This window comes from Haliaeetus albicilla, chromosome 2 (genome assembly GCF_947461875.1).
Source record: "Haliaeetus albicilla chromosome 2, bHalAlb1.1, whole genome shotgun sequence".
Classification (NCBI taxonomy): Eukaryota; Metazoa; Chordata; class Aves; order Accipitriformes; family Accipitridae; genus Haliaeetus; species Haliaeetus albicilla.
In genome coordinates this window covers 63,983,106-64,009,907 of record NC_091484.1, presented here as the reverse complement: position 1 = coordinate 64,009,907, position 26,802 = coordinate 63,983,106, and the positions used below count along the sequence as shown (strand labels likewise).

The window sequence follows — 26,802 nt, the reverse complement described above, 5'->3', positions numbered from 1 at the left end:
ATAGACTCAAAATTCCAGCAGGTTTTAAGTCAACCAGTAAAGCCTTCAACAAGACATATTTGAGAGGACACAGCTCTTAAGCAGCTCTCCCAGGACTTAATCCACAAGACCACATTAAGAACCACTTCAGATGTTAGTAAAAGATCACCTTCCCATTAGGACTGAAAAATTTTCAGTCATAAGCAGCAATTAAAATACAGCATCTGTGCACATGTATATAACAAAAATTTAAATTTGCATTGCTTTCTCATTGGCTTTTAAATTAAAAACTCATGATGATAATCTATTCTTTTAGGCAACAAAAATAGCACACATCTGAATAAAATCCCACTTGGGCTACTTTTACTGATGCAACTGTCACTGGATTACCTTGCTTCTCCAAAAGAATGATCGCACCACCTAAAGAGATCCTTTCAAGGTATTTTTCTTTTCCCATTAAGAAAAGCAAATGCTATCACCTTCTATTCCTTTCCAAAGGCAAATCTATTTGGCAAAAAACCAAACCAAACCAAAACAAAAAAACCCCCACCAAACTCAAAAAGCCTGTCTTTGGTGACCCTCCAAAATAGGTAAGCATTTAAACACTGACCACTGGTGTTTCTAGCAGCAAAACAACATAAGCAGCAGCTGAAATATGTTACTAACAGATGTAATTCCTAATACCATGTATCTGTTTATCTGCCAACAGAAGGTGGCTTGGATTGCAGATGGAGTTACTCCCTGTTGCAAGTGTTCTCACCTCACAATGATTTTTTTTGGTGGTTGTCATTTAACTCAAGGTTCATTGTTGTATTTAATAACCAAGTTCTTGTAACAAAGCAAAATTTAGTATTCATTAACCACGAGAGATCAGTTTAGGTCCCTTCTTCCCAAGCACACTGCATGAACAGCTGTATTTCTACCATGTACAGCTTTCAGGGACTCCTGTCCACTTCAGAAGAATGATTGTATCTGGAAACAGTGACTGAATTTAAGAGATCCCCAAAATGTCAACATTACTCCCTTGTCATTTCTACTCCCTGGTTCTGTGCAGAAATCTGTTCAGTGATTTCTTCAGCCAAACACAACACTTCAAGTTGTTGTCCAAAACAGCATCCATAAAAATAACACCTGTTTGCTAAATATTCCCAGTGATCCTAGGAGTGGGCGAAGTGCCAGCAATAGAAACAACTAGATTTCACAACTTTTCTCTAAACAGTGCACCTGGGTTTTCAAAGGAAGAATACATAAGAAAGAATAATCCAACTATGTCCTCTGGGTTGTACTAGAAAGGAAAACAAAACATATGACAGTTCAAATGACTGACTACCACCAGTCAGACAGAGCCCAACAATAAGTGGATAGTAGTGCAACAGTGCAGAACAAAATGGATCAATACAAACGGCCACAAGAAGCTAGAGTAAACAGCCTGATGACATGATATTCAGTTGAAGATAAACAGTTCTTGTCTTGCTAAACATGGATATGCTTCTGCATAGTTTTAGCTTGACTTTATTTTGACTAGACAGATAAGCAGCGACTTATTTATATTGGGATCATTTCATCACTGACCTTTTTTTACCATTCGGCCAGCTACAGTGAACTGTGTGGAGTCATTGGCTGCTCCTTTACCCTTGGACTTCCAGGCTTCTTCTCGAGCTGTAATCAGGTGTTTCCTTTCTTCAATGGTCATTTGACTCTCCTGGTTATCTGCCATTCTCTGCTTTTTGGGGGGAAAGAGAGAAAGAGATGTTTAAAAGATAAACTGGCCAGGATATAGCAAAAGACTGACTGAATGTTTCAACTGCCAGCTGTAGAGGGAAGAGAACAGGAGAACAAGCTACTGAAGTAAAGTCACAGACACAGCTTAGTGACCCTGACCCTGAGAAGCTTCATTGTCTTGCTGCCCCATTGTGAAGATAAGGTTTTGGTCTGTGCTCTTTGACCTTTTCTTGAAACTACCAGCCAAGGCAAATGGCATCACTCTAAGCATTTACTCTGCAATGACAGAATTTTCCAGACCTTGTTCTTTTGAAGCATGACTTCCTACACTACTGAGATCACTAAACTGACTTTCAGCAAATGTTTTCAAGTGTGCAAATCTGCAGGTGGCACAGGGAATAACAATGAAGTGTAACTTCAGTTGGTGATTTCTGAATCAGTCTCTTACAGTAACTCAATTCTCCAGGCAGGATTAGCAGCCTTCTCTCTCCAGAGACTGCTCACTTTAGTTCCTATATCAGCTTGCTCTACTGAGTATTTTTCCAGTGACTGTGATCATCTCTCCCCCTTCCTCCCCCCTTTTTTTTTTAGGTTACTATCAGCTTTTCCTGCTTGCTGTAGAGAGTAGCAGCCAACAGCTTGAGTGATTAGAAGCAGCTAAGGAGCACTAACTATCTTAGTGCCCTCCTAACAACAAAGGATTGATGAAGGTACACTAAATAGGAAAGAAACTGAATTTACATACTCTGCTGTAGCTAGGTCAGGCCAAAGAAATATTGCTTCAATGTACTCATCTTAAAAAAGTAGCAACATTTCAGGGATTATACTGCATAGAAATCAAGCATAAAAGTATTTTTAGTGCATGGGACTGTCAACACTAAAATTACTTCCAAGTTGTGTGCTATTTGGCATTTTTCTTCACAACCTAGCTGCTACAATTGAAAAACCACATGAAAATCTAAAGCTTTAGCACAGCTCTAGCTCATACAGCTGCAGAGGGGAAATGAAAAAGTATGCAAAAGCTTGTGAACATAAAGTAAACACTCTTCTCCTTTCAAGATACAAGGAAGAGAGATAAACCCAGATATTCTTACTTATTATTTTCTTAAAATCAAACAGACTAAATAAATCAGTCACTTCGTATAAAAACTATTGTGACAGCAGCAGACACACTGAAACAGATATGTTGTAGCTTTCAGCCTTTACCGAAGCAGTATTCATCAGCCAGAAGAGTGAAGACAAGCCAAGAAGTAGCTTGTACAAGGACTAGGACATGAGAGCCCTCCACTCCTTCCTCTAGTTCCATGTATCTCTACAGCCTTCTGCAGTAAGGCTTGTTCTCAATTTAGTAAGAAAGATAGCTGGGCAGCCAGACACTATGACTGTAAGTCATGATAATCAAGACAAAAACCTCTGATTTTTCGCTAGAACTCCAAAATGTTCAATAGAAATGCAAGTCTATTCAATATTGCTTCCTTGTCTGTAAAAGCCTCTGAATGCTTTAAAGAAAAACACTGGAAGTAATCTCTGTTCACTTCCCCCAATCTCTGCCCATTCCAATGTCAGCACAACCACCGCTGGGATGAACAGCTGGTAGGAAAAAAACCACAGCAACATACTAAAGGAGATCTGGGCAGGAAATTAATAAATACCTAATGAAACCACAAGTGAAATTTCATACACAAAACAAATACTTTTAACTTAGTGAGGATGCTGACTTCCATTACAATATGAGGGGAATTGAGGGAGAGGCAGAAAGAAGTAGAGTCATATGGATTCTTTCATACTTTTTTTTTTTTTTTTAAAGCAACAGGAGGCTTAATTTTGAATTTTGCAAATACCTGAAGCTTCAGAGTCTGCAGAGCTACTGGAAATTCTGAAGACACAGACCTGGAAAGTGTGTGTGTTAATCACTACATATGTAAATTGTCAGAAAAATCAGGAGTAATTCTGGAGCTGTGTCAAAGGACAAAAGAGAGTAGCTGTCTAACAACAGAAGCAAACATATTTTTTTTAATGGAAGATTTCAAGCTGTTCCACTGGGCAAAACATCTTTAGAGTTCCTAAAAACAAAAAATCAGACTGGACGTCTATGTTACAAAACTCTGAGTAATTCCATATTAGATTTCTTCCTAATGCATTAAGGCTCCCAACCTTCATCTATTAATGAACAAATGAACTAAAAAAATTATAAACTGAACAGACACCAAGCAATCACTAACCCATTTAATTTGCCATAACAGTCCTGGTGAAAAACGAAAAAGAAAGAATAATTTTCAATAGCTGGAAAACTAACATGAGCCAATGCAATTGTCAGAAGAAATTTCAGAAAAAAATACACCTGGTAATTGGGAATAGTTTAGAAAGCTTTCACAAGTGCCAAATGGCAGCATTTACGGAGGAATAAGTTGGTCAAAGCACATTCTGGTTGGGAGAAAATATGGCAAGAAAGGTAAAACTCGACAAGCTTTTAAGTGCAAATTTTATTTCCAAGTGAAAAAAAAAATTAAGATACGAAAGAAGAACATACTCAAATTTGTAACTGTGACATTTTGATAAGGGGAGCTAAAGACCCCAATAAAAAACCGAAACAAGAACTAGTGCATCAAGAATAAATAAAAGCTTAGGAAGACAACAGCTCCAATGCAATTTTTTCCATTAAAAAAAAAAAGGTGGTTACATTCAATGAAATATCCTAATTTATCATGAAAAATACATCCATGTGTTCATTGATATCTTGTTTCAGACAAATGATAAATTCCTAAAATGAACTGAAACAGAAAAAGGATCAGAAGAATTGGCATCCAACAACATGAAATAACTGGAATAGGAGATGCCCCAAACACAAGCAGTGAATTTTAAAAAAAGCCTTTGAAAATGGGAAAATGTATAGGACTGATAGAAACTCAGATAGGGACAATATTTAGAAGAAGTAAAACAAAAGCATGTAGGCACAGGTCACACAAGCTGTGTGTTGTTCCAGACACTCACGGGAAGACTGCTGCAAGACAATCAATGAAGAATCAAAGCACAGGCACGTAATTAGTGCCATTCCACATGGCATTATGGAAAACAGGTTTAATCAAAATGGTAAGTTTGATGAGATCAAGTGTGATTAAATATGTTAACACAGTTACTTCTGATTTCTTTAATATATTTGACTTAATCACAGATGACATTGAGTTTTTTTGAGCAATATAAAAATATCAGTGCGGCTTACAGGCTGCAAACTAGTTAACTGACCGAAAAATTATTTCTAAACAGAAAAGAGCCATGAAGTGATCTGATTCATCTCAACTTTGATCAAAATATTTTCATGCACATGGAAAAAAGATATGGTTCTGCTAAGAAGACTCTCGAGATAACACCAACATACAAAAGAGTGATAGAGAATAAATAATCACATAGATGGGTAAAAAAAGGTTATCAGAAAAATCTGGTAGACAAAGCTTTTGAGAGAAATGTTACTTGAAAATGGAAACAAGCAAAAACCAGCCAATTAGGAAAACAGAAAAAGATGATAAAAATTCCCATGGAACAGTTCTGAACAGATAATCTGTACTGCAGTAGCTCATCCATTTCCAGCCTCTATACTTCTATCCAGGATGCTGACAATTTTGAAAGGTTTCGGGAAAGGGCTAAAATATGTTTTCAAGATTTGAAAAAAATCTACCTCAGATTAAATCAGATGAGTATTTATTTTTACTGAAGAGAGGGTTAAGAGTTAAGTTTTACCCAGCAAGAATAATTACACATGAAAAATTATTTAATATTGCAGTGAATTTTCTGTATGTTGACAGTTTAGAATAAAGACTGTGTATTTTTCTAAAAGATCTGGTTTAAGTCTGAGAAGGAGTTACAGGCTTGATGCAAGAACAGTCAGAAAAAAGGAATACTTTTCTTCCACTGCTTGGCTAGGTTGGATGATGATATTGGTCTATTCTAGCACTGCAACACATTTCTTGAGGGTACGCACAGGCACTGCACTGCTTTTGCAGTGTCAGTTCATGCTAAGAAAGGGCCCACATCTAGGCAATGGTCCAAGTTGTACCCTACAGTTTTCCAGTCCAAACAGTACCCCCTTTAGGTCACATGAACACAACTGAGAGTGGTCTGTTAGCATGCTAGCTTGTTGTTTGGGGTTTTGTTTTGTTTTTTAATGCAAGAAATAAGAGAATTCATGGTTTTCTATGCTGAAGATCAAGACCGCCCCTACCTGGTGGAGTCCAAACCAAGAATAAACATTAAAAAAATGTATTTTTCAAAAGGGGGATCCATTTAAAACCAATGTTATAAATTATATAAAAGAATCCAAAAGGTATCTATTTGCTTTTAATACAAGTAAATTCTCCAGTTTAGGCTCCCAAGACAAAAAAAAGCACAAGAAGAATCCAACAGTTGTACAAATATGGAAAAGTTTCTGCACTGTTTTCCTCTGCAACTTTATATGGGTATTGTTTTAAAGGAGAAAACTCAAATGCACAGCTTTCTGTTCAAAAGTGGTTTGAGCAAAATAGAACATACTCAGCTCATGTTTGATATAAAACAACAAAATGATTAATTGTGCCATGCTAGGAGGAAGCAGCTTTCTAAGAGGGCAGGATGTAGCTCACCACAATCAATGGAAAGATGAACACTATTTAGGTGTTCCCCTTTTAAGATAGATGGGATGAACAGCACATTGAAGGACCTCCTCTCACTACTGGAGGCATATTACGTTATTAAGTTAGATTATACATTTACCTTCTAGATACATAGAGCTGGTAAACTCTGTCACAACAAAATTAATGTTATCTGAAGTGAAAGGTAATAAAGCTATATTAAACCCAGAGCTTACAGAGAAGAGGTAACACTAACGCATTTCAGTCACTAGCCCCAAATTTAATTTTTAATTAAAAAAAAAATTCAGAGTAAAAGATCATCCTCAAAAATGGCTATCAAAGTGAATGTGAAAAAGGTAAATATCTGTAGTCAAAATTTTTATTGTAGTTCCAGTAGCCTCTGCCATAATCATCATCCTTTGTTCTAGCAGTGAATCCCTGCCCCTTGAATTCACTGCCATTACACATGCTGGTCAGAATGCTCCCCACATGGGACATACACTGTGTTTTGTGGGGGAGAGAAGAACGCAATGGATTCCTTGTAGTACTACAACCACAGATCTGAGCTGGGAGGCAAGGGACAAGGAGGTGTAATAAAACAGAATTAGATTTGCATAGATCTATTGAGACCATCCAGTGAACTCTCCTTGTTTTCTCGTGTTTTTCTTCAACTTCTTTGCCCACTGCTGCCTTTGGTTTTTTTACCTCTGATCATGTGAAACAGGTACTGTTTGCTCAGATCAAGAACGAGTATTCTACTTCTGCTCAAAGACAACTTTGTTGAGTCGCTCTAGCTGAAGAAAGTTTATATTCCTCATTATCTTTTAACTCTTCATAAGAAAGTTCTTCTAATTGTTTATGATGGAATTGCAGAGGTATGGACATGATTTTGAGGAACACTTCATGTGAAGCTTCTCTAGCATTTATTGGAACAGCAGCAGAACCCTATTCCCAAGCAAACACAAAGTTAACTCTGTTGCCACAAGTTGTTTTGGCAGTGCGCATCTTAGAACTGAATGTAATTTTCTGTCTTACTCCTCCCTCCAACAATTAAATAGGAAGTTTATACAGCATTTCAATTTCCATCTCCAAGGATGACGTTCATCAGAAATCAGAGAGCTTGATTCTTTCAAACTAGTACTACAGACCTTAAAAGGGGGGGGGAGAGAAAGAGAAAGAGAGAGAGAGGCAGGAAGATGCAACGGTCAGAGAATAGAAGCAGGATGTGCCAAGGCAAAAATCCTTTAGACAGGGACTAGGGAAAAGCACTACAAGAAAGTCACCTCTGAACAAAAGCAGCTTGTTTTTTTTACAGTCAATAAATTAGATGAGTTTATATCTTACATTGTATATGTGCATTACTTACAAAGCAGTCAGGGTACACAGCATTTTATTCTAAAATAAATGCTGCGCAGTTACACATTGCTCCTTTTATATACCCTTTTTAACAACTTGAAAGTTTCCAGTGTTATAATGAATGCAATAATGTCTCCTTCATTTTCTCTCTCATCTATATAGTCTAACAGATTTGGTTGCTTTTTTAAAAGTTCTGTGAGAGAAACACTAGCAGAATGTATATTGAAGAAGAGTACACAGCATAGTGGCATAATACTACATTTCTTTAACCAGCTTAGTAAATGCTGCTTTAATCAGTTAAGAGGATTATAATTTCCTATGTAAAAAAAGCACAACCCAAAATCCAAACCTGACAAAATGTGCCTACTTGAAATTGTTGAGCATTTAAATTGTGCAGAATTTTGCTCACCTGATTAATAGGTAGAAAAGGATGAAATTTATGGAGAACGGGTATAACGGGAGAGTAAGTAGAAGCATATACAGGTTCCTATGACAAGGACAGAAGCAAAGCAAAGGAATTAGAAAAGAACTGGACTATCAGAAATGGAGATGGGGGAGACATAACTCATCTTCCCCTAGTTTCTTAAAATGGAGTAAATCTGAATCTTTTAATCTTCTAGAAATGTGTTCCCTATTGGAAAGCCAGAGATCAAAAATGTTGTCACAATACAACAGCATGTTTACCAAAGCCATTCCATGCAGGAATTAAACAAGTTAGTAACAATATCATTGCAACTCAACACAGAACAAAACAGCACAGCCAGAAGATACACTTTTCATATGCTGATAATTCTTCTGTCTCTGTTTTCATGCACCATTAAATTTATGAACCATGTCAGCCACAATGTAAATAATTCTGCTGCAAGTTTAATCTGACCCTGCTAAATAACAAGTCATCTATTTTCTGGATGAAAGAAAAGAACGCTTACTAAAACTGGGATACTCAAAAGCCATCTGGAGGGAATTGCTAAGCCCACAGCACTCAGTGAAGGCAAGTTCACCATTCTATACAAAGCCTACAAATAACCCCTGCCTCAGAGCTGGGCTTACCCAAAGCTCATTAGACATGGCTTTATCATCTATAATTCTTCTTCCTTTCTATAGGTTAAAGCAAATATGGAACATTGCACAGAATATGGGTAAATGCAGCTCGTTAGAGTGGCTCAAAATGAAGCCTAATCATTAGAGTTTCAGCTTTGATTAGAATGGGATACAAGCACTTGGTGGATATACCATATATGAAATGGATAAAACTATTACCACAGCAAGAGACTAATATTTTGCCTAAAGGTCACTTTTTAAGGTCTTAGCCCCTTTAAGATTTTTACACACTTCATCTCTGAGCAATTTTGAATTGATTGTTCAGCCCTAGCCTTTAACACCAGTGCTGAGCTGTAGTTTGAACTTGCAATAAGAGGTAAGTGCATTTCAAATGTCATTCACTGCTTTAATGTGACTGTAATGCAGCTGGTAATCACATTAATCAGGGACTCTGTTAAAAATGGCTGACTATAAAATAGAAATTTTCATTCCAGTAAATCTTGCTATTTTGATACTAAGGAAAGATTTTAAAGTTAGTTAATTTTTCTACCCATGAAAAAAACCAACAAACTGGAAGTCTTCCAGCCAACCTAAGATGATAGATACAAATATACTAAATCCAAAATATTTTTCCCAAATAAAAGCAATTTTTTTTCCCCAGTAAGATATTCCTCAGTATACAGTTGTTCACCTGATGTTAGGGCTATTCTTTGCCTTGTCCAAGTATGTTTTACCATACATATAAATAATTTAAGAAGTCTCACAGCTTCCAACAAATTTTCCTCCTATGTGCAGCAATCATCAAAACAGATGCTGGACCTCCAAGTAAATCTCAACTTCCCCTCTCATCTGTATCTCCTTGAGTTAATTCCTTACTCCCTTCCCCCCCAATTTGAGGTTGCTCTGTCAGCTTTTCCATGAATTTTATGGTTTCTCTACAGTTTAGCCTACATATAAATGACTATAACACATCTGGAGAAATATCTCACCATGCAGACAAGTGTGCAGAAGCATTTTGACTAGAAGTGATCAAACAGCACTATTTAATGTAACTATTTTCTTAAGAGTATGAATCTTTCAACTTTTGTTGTTTATAAGAAAACTAAATGTACTCTAATAACTTCTATTTTATATAGCTATGCTTCAATAATTAAATCTCCAGAACAAGTTAGATAGCCTTTTAAAAGAGACACAAACAAAAGAAAACCTAAAAAGGTGTCTGACTACATTAACAGGAGTGACATACTGCAACTAAAATCTTCAGGCATTACTTCGAACCAGCAGGGCATGACAGAAGTTTACACGCTCTTGCCATCAACACATGACTGCCATGTGTGGAAATGGTATTTCTACTAGCTCAAAAGACAGTAATCAATACAATTCCTGCATTTTTATTGCAATCCAGCAACAGAAAGCACTAAGATTCTTAAGTACATTGTAGTCTCAAAGCTCTTCTACAAATAGAGACTTCAGTGGCACACTGCTTCATGGTCCTCAAAGGATAATAGCCATCACACTGATTAATTATCAATAATAGTATTTCCAGATTGAAAGGCAGGCAGCTGATGTGTTGTAAGCAGTGTGGTCAACTTAGTAAAGCTTTACATTATTTATCATGTATCACGTAATGAATCATCATCACAAATATCAATACAGTTCAGGGAGTTGTATATCTAATAAGACCAACATTTTTTCTTATACATTCAACATTTCACCCATTGGAAGACATGCAAATCCTTTGATTTAGGCTCTAAATATCCAAGAGCTAACATGAACCAACAGAGTGGGTGACCCACTGTCACAGAAACTCCCACTGCTAGCATTATCACTTCAAAGCTTGTACCCTTAAAGCACTTTATGCTTGCTTACTTTCTTTAAAAGCCTAACTTGTGCTATGCTGAGTGAAGTTGCTGCACATGGTAACACAGCAGGGAGGATATGGGTGCTGGAGCTAGAAGAGAGAACAAAGGTTTTCTCTCTGCCTAAATCTTGGCAGCTGCTTAAAGCTTTTTCTCAACCCCATTGTCTTTAGTTGGAGTACATTTGTTACCTGATCTCAATAGTTGTCATTCTGGAGACTTGCCCATTAAAAATGTGACCAGTTTTGTTTTCCACACTGAAACTATTTTTGCTTTAGGACATCCTTCAAACTAGCAACTGGATTTTTGAGCAAGTCCACAGGGCAAAACCAAAACAAAGCCCATAAACCAAAATGCAAAAATCAGCTTCCTTGTTTTTCTGTCCAGTTAACCCACAACCATTGATAAGTCACATGTTCAGGCACAGATTTATCCTTAATAATGACAGATTGTGTAACAACTCCTTGCTTGTAATATACTGATGGAACAGGAGACTTTTTGTTACTGTTTGCCTATACTATTTAATAGAAGCAGCATTTTCACAACTAAATAATTGGATCCAGAGATTACTGTCCCCACTAGTAAAATTTGCAACACAAATTTTATCTTCACTTGTCCTCTGTGAAAATACTCCTTCAAAAATTAAAAGCTTTTGAAACAGCCTATTGTATCTGACACTGTAATTTTCAAAATACTAGACTCAGAAAGGAAGCAAGTCTACATTAGTCCTGTAGTTTGAACCAGCAGTCCATTTTGAAGCAAATCTCCCAGTCATCCTCAGTTTCTGTGCTTTGGTTCACATTGCAGAACGCACAGACTTTTGGATAAAACTAAGCCCTGAAGCACACTCCAGGATTCCCATGTAACACCACGGCTGCTAACGGCAGTCAGGCCACAGAAGCAGACTAAATTTAGCTTGAAGCAAAACATCACTGAAGCAAAACAAGCAAGTATGTCAAAGATAGCAGGTCCTCATCAGTAATCGTTCTGCTTTACAGATCCACTCCAGCTGGGCAACATAACTTACTCATGTATAGACATAGCCAGAGTGTGCTAACAATGTGGACTTCCCTTTCCTCTACACCTTTCCACCCATCTCCCACTCTATTCACTAACACTGACAAGACAGATAAAATCCTTGTCCAGATGGTTTTGGCTATCCACAAACACCAAAGATAACAAACATGCAAGATAACCAAAAGCCAAATGGCTCATGAATGCTCTGGTACCTGCATTTCCTCAGTGTTTCTAAGATCCAAAATTACTGCTCACAAAAAAAAGTATATGAACAGAGAAAACATAGCTTTAGGAATCTGAAATTTTTACAAGCTCACCCATACTAAACAAGACACCTGAACTTAAATGCTTAAGCCAATTTCATTGGGGGGAAAAAACACTTAAATCCTTATACCTATAAACATTCCAGAAGCCTTACAGGCCCACTTACTGGTTCATAATGTGCTGATGTAAAGACACTGTAACCAATATTACACATCCCAAGACAGTGAAGACATTCTCGTTTAAAGAGCTCTCATTGGGAGAATTGTCTTTTAAACAAGCTTGACAACAAGAGGAATAGCAGGAGCTAGTAGCTAATATTAGGCATGCCTGTCTAGTTGGATGCATCTTCAAAAAGCTGAAGCATTTCAAGCAAGATGTTTTTTCCAAACAAGGATAGAGTTACCTTCTTCAACAGCTGCTCAACTTCTTGCATCTGCGCACTACGATCAGTGACAGACACTTTTGCATACTCCTGCTTTTTGCCGAGCCTGCTCTTCCAATCTTCCTCACCACTCTTCTTCAGCAACGCCAACCTAGAAGAAAAAACCATGCCAACAGCTAGCTTTAAACACTGTACTTCCTGTTATCCTCAAAAGCTACCCTTATTGTTTCACTAATGCTGCATTCAAGAAAATTTGAAATTAAGTTTTCTAACATTATAGTTATTTACATTTTATACACATATACAAAGTTCATAAAGTAACATCAAGCCTTTACCAAACATGTTCAATGGGAATCATCTGTCAAAACACAGACATGTAGATTTGAGACAGACACCCCAGTTAATTTGTATAGTCAGTGGAAATTGCCAATACAGTCAAGGGAGACCAAGGTACGATGCAGATCATTGTAAAGTAGACATTTAAATAGGTTAGATTAATCACTGCCTTTTTCCCTCCCTTCTGTCAATGAGGGACAGAGATTGACTAGCTCAGCTATGGATGCTATGGATGTCCAAAGTTAGTATGATGAATCCTACCTTTGGTCTTTATTGTACTTAGTAAAAGATTTTAAAAATAATTTTCTTTAAAACCCAAGAAGAAAGAGGTGTGTTCCATAGGCACCCACCAATTAGGTCTCATCAGGCACAACAAATGACAACTCTGCACTTACTGCTTTCACTACAACTCCAGCAACTGAGGTTACTATCAGACTCCTATGGATCACTTAGTATCTCTTTGCTTAGCTCAGGCATTGCTGTGACACAAATCAGTAGTATCAATGCACTAGTAACTTGGTGCTAACTACACTATAGCTGTGAAAACTGTCTGCAGGATTCAACTCATTTAAAGGATGCCTTATGTTTAAAATGTGGATTACCATTCATCTCAGGTAAGTAGGATATTTTGAAAATGCTATTTCCTAATCTTGAGCAAAATTCTGAATATAGCACAAAGGGACACTGGCTCTGGTGGGATCAGCATGTAGATTTATTTTACTAGAATTGGAACCTATTTGTCCATACAAACCCTGAGGTGATTACTTTTGGGAGTATGGGAAGTCAGTTAAGAATACGAGGTCTACACAGGCATGATCTTCAGCTTACCTTCCTCAGAAATTAATATTTGTACAAGTCTTCTAGCTGTCAGAAATCATTCTTAGTAATCCATAAAATGTATATCTGCAGTACTTGTACAAACAGTTGCATTGGTCCACTATTTTGGTTGAATTAAGTTTTACTACATAACTTTCTTTAATCTAGGGCATTTCAGTAAGGATTATACAAAACCCTTAACCCTATTAATATTTGTTCAGTAGTTAAACCTATTTTGACCACAAGATATGGAGATTCCTTTTTAGAGATGCGATTACTGTTACCCTCACAGTTAAGGCTTGTCTTGAAACTGAGGAGAAGGAAAGGGTAGGACCAAATAGGTCTAACCAGAAGCCAAGTTTCAGGCAGCTGCTTCCTGCAAAAATCTAAGGGGTGCAACCATGCTACTGACCTATTCAAGGATGACCAATTGGTCCTAATGCAGTCATCTGAGAAAAACTGAGAATGCAGAAAACAGTAAATCCACAGAATACAATGGCGCTAAGAGTGTTAGTATTCAAGAAAGCAGTTATTTCCTCTCTTCCTGCCCAGGCAGGCATCGCTGGCAGGCTTCACATTGCCTGGTTGCTTCATACCTCACAGTACGGGATGAGTAGGGGTGAGAAGGACTCACAATAAGGAGTTGAGGCCATGGTCATTGTTTCCAGAACGTATACAAGATTTCACTGCCCAGAACTAATCTTCTGGAGTGCATCCATGCATGTGTGAAACTGTGGAGGAGACCAAGATGGGACTGAATTGCCACCATGCAGTTGAATTATCTTCAGTAGTTACGTTCTCTCAGGTAAGCTTTGCTTAGAAGTGATCTGTGATAATTGAAGCTGGAAGGCATTTTGGTCAGCTTTGGCCTAAGATGCATTTGGTTTTAAAAATGTCTATAGCTGCTCAGCATAGCAGGCAGAAAAAAAAAAAAAAAAAAAAAAAAAAAATCTTTTTTTTTTTTTTTTTTAAACCTGACATTACTGCAGGGTAATTGCCCTAGACCTTTGCCCCAAACAGCTTGGTTGATCAGGAGAAGAAGATCTGTAACTCTGAGAATGCTTTTGTGTCTGGAGACTTTGTTTTCTCCTTTGTCATGAGGATGGATTCATACTAGCCCTCCACTCCTCGCTTCTATATGTAATGAAACAATTTGTTCTTAAGAGTGAGAACACACATTTGTCTGTTTTGAGCAATGAAATCACCACTTAAAGGAACATATAAGCCCTATATGCCATTAAAAACTTCACTGCTGTGTAAAACCTAAAGCCATGCATTTGTTTCAAACGACGGAAACAGCAATAAACGCAGACTGCCCTGACTCAGCAACAATTGGAGGGCACCCTTTTGTATGAATAAAGATGCAAGAACTACTGAATTGGTTCACACAAGCAAGCCCACCAGCTCAGTAGCTTAACTCAAAGTAGACAGCAGTTGATTTTTTGGAAAGTCTGCAAAAATAAGGCAATTATTGGGTCTAACTCTTGGATTGTTTAAGTCCTGCTTCCTACTAGTTTCATTGCATACCTCTAGTTTTCCACTTTTGATAAATAATGAATTCATTATTCACTTTCACAGTTCTATTCATACTGCTTTTGCCTCCAAAAGTTCCTTTTCCAATAAGAAAAAATCAGTTTTACTCTTTTCTTGAAAGAGAAAAGCTTTTTACAGCTTGCACTGTGTCATTTCACCTGCTACTGAGAAAGAATATCTGCCATCAAGATAGAATGATCATCATCCCAGAGGCGTCAGGATGAGTTCAAAGCAAAAGCTTTCACAGCTGAAGGCAAAATATTGGATTAATTCTGAAGGGAAATAGAAACAAGATTTGAACAATGGTTTTGCCTAAAGAAGGAGCGTTGTATGAAAGGCCTTGGCAAAAGTCCTGGCAAAAAAAACGTCAAAAATGACACATCTTTCTTCTGTAGCAATATTTTAGTATCATAGCTGCTAGTGTTATCCTTGAGACAGATTAAACTGAACACACGTTTGGCTTTCACGCGTACTCCATTGGCTACACTTGACCAGTTCTTTTCAGCTAAGTCATAAATCCTAGAGGCCAATATGAGATAAGTAACTACAAAAAGGAAGCTGACTGTTAAAGAGCACATAAATTCACTATAGGTGGGACTAGTCTGCATAAGGAAGTCTTGCTCTGGCATCCATACATCAAAAAAGGTTGAAAATTAAGTTTAGGTTGGGCTCTTCCCGAGAAGGAATGAATGATAGCAAGATGTCCACCAGAAACTAGAGTTATCTGTAGTTTTTTAAATGGTGATTGTGACATGCAGCTGATTTCTAAAGTGGAGCTGATAGGGTGGCCTTCTAGCAACTTTGGTCTCCATAAATGCAAAGTCAGGTAGTTACATGCAACTGATGTTCCATTCGACATCCTCCAAGACGTTCCTTTTCCTGAAGGCAAGACAATTAAAAAAAGGTTTCCACCACTCATATATAACACATCAGTGGATTGGCCCTGGCTGCCTAAAACAAAACACAGCCAGAACTACTCAAAGATATGAGCCTTTGCTCCCTCTCACCTCCAAGCTGTGTGTTTGCAGAAGAAGAGAGGATAGGTGTCTTTTCTTCCTTGAAAAATAATGATTTTCATTCTTCCACATAATATAGGTAATTCTGAAAATGCAAGGCATGCACTCACTCCACAAGTATAATATTAGTTCAGTGAAGTAAGTCTGTGGAAAATCACTTTTGTCCAGACCATCCTGCCCAAATATCATTACATCTGTGGAAAAGCTGTTCTTCCATAAGGTGAAAGAATGTCTGACACAGCCAGAAAAATCCACTGGATGGGAAGATGAAGTTAGTGAATGTGGAAGGAAAAAAAAAAAAAGTCCAAAGTGTAATAGTTAATCTTTAGCAGAAATGTTCTTTGAGGTTTATGAATACTTGGCATCAGCTATAGCCAAGCAAAAGAAAATGACTCGTTGCATTTTAATTCTGGGCCAAGAAGTAGGCTACTGTGGTATTTTGGAAGGCTAAAACATTTTGATACCAGCTCTGCCACTTACAGAAGTTTGTAGAAACAGAATATAGAAATTCCTGACAAGACAGCAGGTATTTTCTTTTGTCAGCTTTGGGACTGACTAGACAGTCTTGGAGGCCTAACGAAAGCAATTCCAAATTGTGTGTGTGACTGACAGTCCTTGACATGAGTTCCTCAAGAGATCAACTCAACTGAAGCATTAAATTTAGGACTGAAACAGCTGCTAATACTTGGATCTTCCCTCCCCTCCAATCTCTTTTTCCGCACCAGGATCAGGGAAGGCAGATCATTTACCACCTATAAACCAGAATTTACTGGTCCTAAACCTTATCTGTCCAGACAGCTGACATATTTACAGAAGGGGGATGGGGTGTGTGTGTGAAGGTTGCTTTAAACTAAATAACAACAGTAAACTGAAAAAGGTAGGTACATCCTGCAGAAGAGGGACTAAGACTGCACAGCTGTTGTAGCTGCCCCTGTACACCCTCTTTATATTAAGGGTATAACAGGGAGTGGGGATGCTCTATAAATGAGGATGACTTACATACTCCTAGAAATACATGAATTTAAGAAGCATGCTTTGGAATCATGTTTAAAACAAAACAAACCAAAAGGTTAGGAGTTCCTAATATCACACCCACCTCACCAAGTGAGGGAATACTTTTACACAGTGAAAGTTTAATCAAAGCTATTTTTATTTATTGGTTCTGCTTTCACTGCAGAAAAACTGAAGTAAAAGTAGGCCTGTTTGTCAACCTGAAGCAAATAATCATAATTTTACTTACTGGACAGCTACCAGATCCTTTTGCAATTTGGGGCTGAGTTTATACTCTCAAAATTTTAACTAAATTAGAATGAGTTTTACAAGTATTACAGCAGCTGTTGGAGCTCCAGCCACGAACTCGTACTGTCTACACAAATGCAGAACACTTAACATTCTGTTTCAGATCAGAATGATCTTGGGTTGGAAAAAATATTTCTAATACTCTCACAAACCTGTCCAACTAATTACCCTTTTAAAATCCCTGCAGTATGTTCTGAGAAGTCAAAATGCCAACCATGTATTTCTGAAGTAGAGGGAAACATCACAGAGTCTATCCCTGTCTCCCTGTACTCAACTTATTTAAAAAAAGACTCCCAAAGAACAACAAAAATTTATTAAAAAAAAAAAAAAATCACATTATACCTGGTGTAATTGAAAGCAGAACCTGGGGAATTATATTGAGTATATCAGTATAAATGCAACTAGAACATATATTTTTACAACTTTCATTTTCTGAACTACTTATTGATTACTCACGTGGCTCTTTCAAAATCAGATTATCACGTTCTTTTGAACAGTAATTCTCATTCACCACCATCTGCTTTATAAGCATGTCAGGCAGATTAGCTGCATGTTTCTGCTGTTAGTATTTGACATTTAATAAAGCCTAATAATCACTGCTTAGCTTTTTCAGAAATGGGTTTAAAGCTTCTCTTTATACCACCAGTCTAATAACTGTACTTACAGAGATTATTTTTAAAAAAGTGAAATTTAAGTACCTTTCCTTAATTGACATTGTTTTGCTGGAATTATCAAGGACATCCTCCGTTGTCTGTGCTTTGTTCTCTCCAACAGAAAACATCTCACAGGAATTCTTATAAAATTTGCCTTCCAATTGCTCAGAGAGCTCCTGCAGTCTACAGGATGCCACAGCTGCATTTTGTGAAATTGTCCTCGTTGCTGATGTGCTGGGGAGTTCAGAAGTAGGCTCAGCGTGGTCTGCCCATTCAGAAGAAAAGTGCTGAATTAGACTTAGTGCTATTCTCAAACATATTTCACATTACTAATACTGAAGCAGCAAATCTGGTGTTTAACATGCAAATCGCATGCTATCCTAATGGAGGAAAAATTTCTGGCTAAGCTAGAGTACAAAGATTAATCATGCAATATTATCTGCTGCAAAGACTGACCATTTGTGACTAAAGTTCACATGAAGCCACAGAATATCATGTTCGATATACAATTCTAAGCTTCATATGGATGAGGCACAAACTGCTGCTCTTGTCATCACACCAACAGGAAAACAAATGGACAGATGAAAGTGAGAGGGGAACAAAGAGTCGGGGAAGAGAAGCAGACAAAACTTAAATAAGAAATTAACTTATTGGTAAAGCAGTTTAATGCATTAGTAGCATACTGGGAGGACATTTAATAGCTTAATAAAGGTATTATTTTCTAGGAGGGTGTTGGGGGCTTTTTTGGTTTTGTTTTTTCAAGCAGCAATTAAACCAAAGGAAAAACTGCCTTGATGAAAGATAAATGCACCATTTCGGTTATCCTTAAGGAAATATAAGTGATCTTAATTTTTCTTTTTCAAATTTTACAAGCACAACACCCCTCTGATACACAACTGCTCCTGTTTTATCCTAGCCTCCATCTCCCCTGCAGTCACTGAAAGTTAATTGGATAGAACGGACACTGCTTTTAAGGAACACAGGCAGAACTATACCTTTCTCCCTACACCTGTTTGAAGATCATTACATTTGAAATAAATTAACTTCACATGATGAAGACAAAAATGCTCCTAGCACTACAGGGTAGTGTGGTCCTGTACCCCATCATAATAAAACAGAAAAGTAATACAACATCTTTCTAAATTCAACAGAATAGAAGGCTTTATGCAATGACCAAATTGACTGATTATTTCCAAAGTACTTTAAAGATAGGTGAGTTTACTTATAAGTTTGAATTATGCTGTGCATATAGAAATGTAATTGCTCTGATAATTAATTGGTTTATATTTTGTCGCCACACTGAAAATAAAATAATAGTAGTTTTGCAAAATTAGTTATCTGAAAATTATCCACTACTAGCTATATATGTACATATGTAGCTAATACATAACTATATATGCATGAGAAGGCAACAATTAAGAGCAGACACTTGATCCAGAGCAGCAAGTTTATTCTGTTCAGCATTTTGGAGGGCAGGGGCAAGGGCAAAAGAAGAAAGGATACATCTTAGCTTCAGTGTATAATACCATTTCTTTCAAGGTAAGAAAATTTGAATAAAATTGAGCTATCTTTAAAGGCTGAAGAATTGAAAGAATAACAAAGAGAAAACTGTATTTGTAAAACTTAAGATTTCACAGGTATTTCTCTACTTTTAAGCAGTGTTAAAAAAGGAAACATAACCACCCTTGATAATGCTTGAAATAAAGATGTTTAAAACTAGAGAAACACCACCATTTGCTGAATGAGACTACACCAACAGCAAGTATATACTGCACCTCTTTGCAAAATCTTGCTTTTTGTAACACTTTCCAAATCCATCTTTTCTTCAAAGGACTGGCCTTCTTTGACTTCCCATTTACCTTGCACACCAGTATCGATTTCCTTCTGTTCACGAGGCTGAAAAAGTGCTTGTGAACTAAAGAGTTCTGTGCTGCCTTTCCTCAGGAAACTGTATGTTGTCTCTTTATGGTAGTCTCCTGTTTTTTCAGGAACAGGATGTGTGGTTTCTTCATCAAAGGAGCTGTACTTTGTAATTTCATTAGCTTCATGTGCTAGAAACCTCTTTCTCTCTTCTTCATGCTTCTTTGATGCTCTTTTGCTTTCTAGCACTTCCACTGAAGGCTGCCACTGTTCTGACTTCTGTGCGCATTTTCCTGAAGAATCCGAGTTTTCTGCTGAAGAGTGGAATCTCACATCAGCTCTAGCAGCAGCGCTCATGCTTCCATCACGAGCTGGCTTTGTATGCAGGTCTCCAGCATACAATGGAGAAAGGGTAGATGCCATCGTTGAAACCGATGTTGCAACTGCAGTTGACAGGGGAGTAATTTTTCCACTTTCATTTTGTACCTATGAACACAAAAAACCCAAAGGGACTTAAAAGCTCTGAAATCATCAGTTCCTGAAAACAGCCTAATTGCATCAGTTCTTCAGAGGTGTGCTTCTGAATGAATATAGTGCTCTATAAATATGGACTAGAAACAGATAAGGAGAGCAACAATGCCCCCTAATTTGGCTGCAGGTGGATTATTTCACCCAGGGAAGAAACAACTGCATGTGAACAGCAACATCTTTAGTAATAAAGGGTATATGTGTAGCATGCAACATGACATCGTGTCAGGGCTCCATGAAAAGGCTCATACTGGCATGGTACTGCACAGCACCAGGGAAAGAAATTAGTTCAGGTTTCAGACACTGAATGACATGCCATGTGCCAGGCTAATCAACTCTGCATCTCAGCAGGACTAATTAGCTTTGGCACAGCTCTGCTCTGATAACGGTTATGCAGCTTCCAGCTCTGGAGCCAGCTCAGTGCCAGAGAGAGACTCTGCTCTGTGCTGTCCTACATAGGGCAGACATTCCTGACACTTCTGCAACATAGACTAACAGTCCTGCGTGAAGCTGATTTAACTCTTTTTCAAATAGAAACATTGGCTTTCATGTACATCTCTGAGCAGAGTATTTGAATCTAAGAAGCCTATTACAAAAAACTCCAAATTTGCTTTGCTGGCCTCCACAGTGGAACAATTATCTTTTCTACTCTTCTAACGTAATAATATTATAAAGTTTCCCTAGAGATGCTTAAGATGCAAAATTTTTCTGAAATGCAGAGCTTGGCTTTGTCTTCTCCAAAGGAGACAAAAGCTATGAAAAAGACTGACAAACATGCCTTCATACACATCAGGAGAGGTTTTTTGTTTGGCTTGCTTTGTTCGTTTCTTAAACTGCAGGGCTAGTGAACAGCATGCAAAAGGAATAGACAAAAGTCACACCAGTAGGAGGAAATGAACTGAAAACTTAAAATGCACATGCAAATTCCATAGAGCATGGACAACACAGTCATTCATTAAACAAACCGGAAAGCAGAGCAAAGACTTCTACACTAGCTCAAAGATTCCAAAGAAAGATTATGAAAATAGTTACCAGTTTACTCTTTTTCCATTGCATCTATCAGAATTAGAAATTTAGAGTAGATGAGAAAAAGGATTTCAGCTTTAGTTACAAGATTTTTTACATTTACAATTATGTATTTTGGTAACGTAAGCTCTAGTTATCTATTTCAATACCTTTCTTCTGTTTCTTCCTAGAAAAACTGTAACTGCATCTCAAAACATCTCAACACTCCAAATGAACAGTTCACTACAGAAAGTCTTTTTGAAAATACACTCCCACTGAACTTGGTTCAGAGTCAACTCTGATTTCTTTTCCTAGGTTCAGAAAGAGATGACAAAACATGCTTCCTCTGTGTTTACTTGCTTAAAGAGCAAGTCTGTTCTGTAGAAGTCTGAGAAACTAATGTGACTGTCACTTCTTTCCCATCTGTTTCAGCCCATTTCTATTGACCACCTTCCTGGGCCCCAAAGAAGTTAGTGACATAATCATTAAAAACACCAGGCTGTGACAGTGGTTGTCACATGGGAAATGAATGGAAAGAGGACTATGTAAGGTCTGAAAATCTTGCTAAAATAAATTTGACAAATATTTACTATTTCTTCATGTCTAAGTAGGCATAAAGTACAATTTTATATCTGTACAGCTTTGCACCAATATAGTCAGAGGAATCCTGCCTTCTCACTATTCTATTATTATAACATGGAAAATGTATAATCATGAATGAAGCATATAGAAAGAGATGGGTAGGAACTTTCTAACGCTCATATTGATCCAAATCCCTAGAAATATGACATGCATAGGAGTTGTGCTTCACTGTTAAAGTGATTTCTTTTAAAGCTATAATAAGGGACTGATGTTTCTGCTATTGTGAACATCAGCTCTGAAAGACCACTGCTGGGTCATCTTATGCTCAAACTTTGCTAAAAAGGCATTCCTTTGCAGTTCCAATTATAAGAAGGATTCCAGAACAGGAAGCCAAATTCCACTGCACATATTAAATAATTTCATTTTGACTTCTGAATTTCAGAAGTATTCTGCTTTTAGGGGAAAAAAACCCCAAACAAACCCCCAAAAATCAATGCCCCCTCCCAGAGGAAAATGGCAGACTATGTCCTGACTAATAATGGAAATATATAGTGCTTTCAGGAAAAAGTCTAAAAGTTGCACGACAAAGCTCCAAAATTCCCTGAAAATACATCTAAAGCATGATATGTATCACAGTTTTTACCCCTTTGGTCATAAATTTACTTTTAGAAGACGTGTAATATTCTACTGGAAAAGACGGACACTGTGAAAGGTACAGCATGCACTAATCAGGAAGAAGATATCCTCTTGAATTACTTAAAAAACACACCAATGAAGTTGAACATTTTAGAGGATGTTGTTCCTCAATGTCAGAAGACTGCTTCCTGACAAGCTTTTTTTCTGCGAATAAGTCATGACCCCATTGTGTAGCTCAGAGCAAAGAAAAGGCCAGCTTTTATGGCATCTTACACTGAAGCTATTTTCTCCAATAAAAAGAAACAAATGAAAAAGAGTGAAGATTGCACTTACCTGCTCAACTTCTCCAAGAGTGACTGGCTGAGTCTGGTAACGAGCATTCATCCTCCTGTGCCTAATATCTCCTCGACTCCTTGTGGAGACGGCCCTAGATACTGGTTGAGACAGTTTGTTAAACAAAGCCATCTTTTCTGCCAAACTTAAGGTGGAAGAATCTGGTTCATCAGACTGATCTTGCCCCATGGCCTCTTTGGCTGCTCTTATCTCCTCTTTAGCTAAAATTTTTTGGTGTGCTGATGCCTGCAAGCTGAAGAAACAGAACTGGAAATGAGTTTTGAAGAAGCCGTTATGAAGTTTTAAAGTCTTAACCTGATAGAAGCAGAAGAACTGCACATGAAGCACAATAGCCAATGTAATATAGCAGTCTAAGTGGTTGTGCAGTGGTTCAACATTGGCATGATGAATTCTAATTCAACAGCTGAAGATTTAAAAAAAAGTTAAATTTTCATTCACAAATTCATTTGATTAGGACACAACAATTTTTCAAAAGGCGAACACAAAACTGAAGAGAGACTTTTCAGACCAATCTCTTTATACAGAATACAGAACTATGGAGAGGCATTTAAGATGCCTGCTGTAGAACAAACACAGGTTCTACAGTTCAATTTAGATAAAATTCAATTTTATTAGAAATAATTTGTGGACCATGTAAGATAAAAACATTTAAAAGTTCGTGCTGCTTTTAGATTAGCATAAATTGTATTGCCTTTTATAATTTGAAGTGGAACAGAATTCAGACTATCTTTTGTTTTATCTGGGGTAACTCAATAACAAAAAATAGTTTTGAAATATACTTCATTAATTTTGAAGATTGTTTGACCAATGCTGAAGGCAGACACATTCATTCTTAAAAGCTGTAACTGCATTTGTCTCTGTGATAATATATTTTATTCACCTCTACAGTAATATATTTTATTTACCTTCAGCGACATATATGTAATTAGTAGTGTTCTTTCTTTCCCCTGCCCTCCCCTCCCACCCCAGCGTGGTCTCTGCTAAAATTCTCTCATTCAGAACAGGCAAACAGTATTCTGCAACTTTACCTATAGGTGGTGCAATTTCTTATCTTTCCTTTAATTTTGCAAGCTAAAAAAAAAACCACGTCTGTAGAGACAGACAAAAGAGGATATGTACTGCTTGTGAAATCAAGCACCCAGTTTGGTATTTTCATCTCAAGGTGACATTACCGTATAAAAAAAAAGTACAAGAGCAAAGAAGGTTCTACTAGGTTTGCTTTACATGCAAATTCACTTCTTCCACAAAGAAGAATATGCTTCTAGCACAGGTAAGTGTGGTTAGAAAGGTCCTGAAAACAGATGCTTGACAAGAAAAAAGCTGCATCGTTTTATCATGCAAACATAAATGAAGTTGATGAATGTTTTAAATATTCTTGAAACAAGTATTGACTTGACACATTGAAAAGGCATTCAAGACTTTAAAGATGCATCTGCTATTGAGGAATCTTGTGCTCCATGTAACATGCATGTTTATCCCCCCCAGTACCTGATAGGTTGTACAGTGCTCTTAACTACAGTGGGACTAGGTACTCTTGTCACTACTGTGTGGGTATTCACAGAACGTGAAGCAGGGGTAGATTCACTTTAAAGAATTGCCAAGGAGGGAAAATTCACAGGGAGAGAGAAGAAAAAAGCATTAAGAAAAGCAATACATTAAGCGTTAACTACAGAAAAGACCAAAACCAAACCAAACCAAAACAGAAAAAAAACCAAATAGCAATGGCTTTTAATTAACTGAGTTATCTTCTGCGACCTTTGCAAAATAACTTCAAATACTTTGAAAAGAACTAAAAGCATAGAAGAGCAAACAGGTTGTCTCTTGAAGTTACTCATTACCCATAACATAAACTATCTTTTAGTAGATTATTAAGTTAACGTCCATTCACCTTTGTTTAATTTTCCCCAAAAATGGCTTTCCTTTTTTCAGGAAAATTTCATGATGTATGACCAGAGTGCAAGAAATGCATTTCCAAAAAATACATTTGAGATTTCAGAGTGTAAAAGGTTTTCCCCAATACAAATACATTCCATAAGAAACTGTGCAGATTTCCCTCAGCACAGAGTATCTTTTTCATTTGAGTTACAAACCAATGCTATGATTAATCACGTTTACCTAATCTACAGGTTCATAAGCTTTCTGCCAAATTACAGTTCATAAAAGTTATGCTTTACTAGTCCCTCTCCTTCTAAAAAGGAATTTCAATGTAGTTCCCCTGTGGTTCTCAAGGAAGTTGGCCTTTAACAATATATGTTTTCCTTGCTACAAAGTTGTAAACACCACATATATGGACCTTATTCCCAGATTTAAAATCAGGAACCAAAGTTAGAGCCAACATATGTACAAGACTTACGTAGCTGCAATGACCACTTCCTCACTGGTAATTGGTTGTGTGTGCGATCTATCCTGCAAACGCCGCAGTCTTCTCTCTACTGCTGAACTTCTTGTAGGTGGTTTAGAAACATTTTTCATTTCAAATGATTTTTCCATTTCCTAAGAGGACATATGTCATAATCAAAACCATGAAAGAAAAATTCTAAACCAGTACTTTCTTTCTAGCTTTCTTGCATGCAAAGTAGTAAATTTACCAAATGCCCATCTCTGAATTAGAAGCAGGATGTAATTGCACAGTAGGCATCATAGAGTTAAAACTAACTACACATCTCTCTAAATGATGTTCTTAAAGAAGGCTGTAAAGCAACAAGCCTACTGTGTAGATAGGTGAGATATCTAAAAAAAAAAAAAAGAAATTACATAGCTTAGACTTGGTTAACTGCATTACACTTCATTCTAATGCACTTTGGGTTCTTCAGCATCTTGTATATGAAATGTTTAACTCAGCCTTCTATTAAGAAAATGTAATACTTACTCTAAAAAGCAGCCTCTTTGCAGCTACACTTAGTTTGGCTCGGTCATCCAATTTTTCTTCGTCTACACAAAAAAATAAAAGGAGGCTTAATGTAATGAATCAAGCTCATATTAAGTGCAAGGGTTTTTTTGACTAAATGATTTCTGAACTCCTCAAAAATTATGTTTTACTAAGCCAAGAAGCACCACCAGCAAATAACTGCAAATCCCTTTTAACAAAAGACTTACTGTAAACCAAATTTTGTAAACTTTACTTATATTTACATGTATTGCATCAGAGGAAAATTCTTGACAGGATTTGAGAACAAAAGACTTGTCTTCAGGACAGTTCACATGCTGTCCAGTTATCCGAACAACCTTTTATGAATAATCAAATTTATTATATTAGCCTATGATAGCACATGGACTAAGAAAATAATTAGACCCAAAGACTGTCTTAAAGGTCAATATTCATCCTGCTGTATAGAACATCTGTTTTGTACTACTTGACCATATGAGATGGTCTCTCTTGGAAGCTGGTCATTCTGATTACCACCTTGTGTCTCCATTTTTCAGAGGCTCTACTGGTATCCTTAGGAGCTGAAATCAGCATCCTCCAGATCCAAGAGCCAACATCTCAAAGCTCCAGAGAATATCAGCTTTCAAATAGCACAAGGCATTAAATCTAAATTTAGCTACTCATGAGATTACCTACTTAATTTGTGCCAGACTTGCTGAGAGTGACAAGAGGGAAAGAGAAGCAAGATGGCAGACTGAATGATATAATTTAATAACCAGCATCTTGCAACTTCCTTAGCTAGAAAACACGTTACCAATATCAGTTTCACCCTATAGTAAAGGCTTTTTTAGTTATTAGTCCTAGACCAATGATTAAAATGTGTGTTTTTTTCTTCCACCAACTAGCTTATTTATTGTCTAAATTGGAAAAAACCCCAACTTATGTTGCAAAGTGTCAAGCCATTCCCTCCCTTGCCTCCCATACAAAGTTCGGTATCCATAGACAGACTTTTGGACTTAAATGAATTTGAAATCAAGTTCGTAGTAGACATGGCCCAAGGAAAAGTGATACTTCAGACATATTATAGGTAATGATAA

General features: G+C 37.1%; 1 protein-coding gene across 24 annotated transcripts in view; it reads right to left on the bottom strand.

Annotated features, from left to right (window-relative positions):
- SVIL (supervillin) overlaps window positions 1–26,802 on the bottom strand; it is a 142,881-nt gene that overhangs the window by 19,424 nt on the left and 96,655 nt on the right. For 11 of the 24 annotated variants that reach the window (XM_069777980.1, XM_069777986.1, XM_069777915.1 and 8 more), the window contains 10 exons: window positions 25,709–25,770; window positions 25,193–25,332; window positions 24,328–24,423; window positions 22,819–23,071; window positions 21,295–21,318; window positions 19,650–20,220; window positions 17,920–18,139; window positions 12,243–12,372; window positions 8,068–8,145; window positions 1,552–1,702 (listed from right to left, as the gene is read on the bottom strand). In XM_069777980.1, coding sequence (XP_069634081.1) covers window positions 1,552–1,702; window positions 8,068–8,145; window positions 12,243–12,372; window positions 17,920–18,139; window positions 19,650–20,220; window positions 21,295–21,318; window positions 22,819–23,071; window positions 24,328–24,423; window positions 25,193–25,332; window positions 25,709–25,770 — 1,725 coding nt within the window. The remainder of the gene's footprint in view (window positions 1–1,551; window positions 1,703–8,067; window positions 8,146–12,242; window positions 12,373–17,919; window positions 18,140–19,649; window positions 20,221–21,294; window positions 21,319–22,818; window positions 23,072–24,327; window positions 24,424–25,192; window positions 25,333–25,708; window positions 25,771–26,802) is intronic. The other 13 variants (XM_069777941.1, XM_069777947.1, XM_069777976.1 and 10 more) reach the window with 11 other exon arrangements.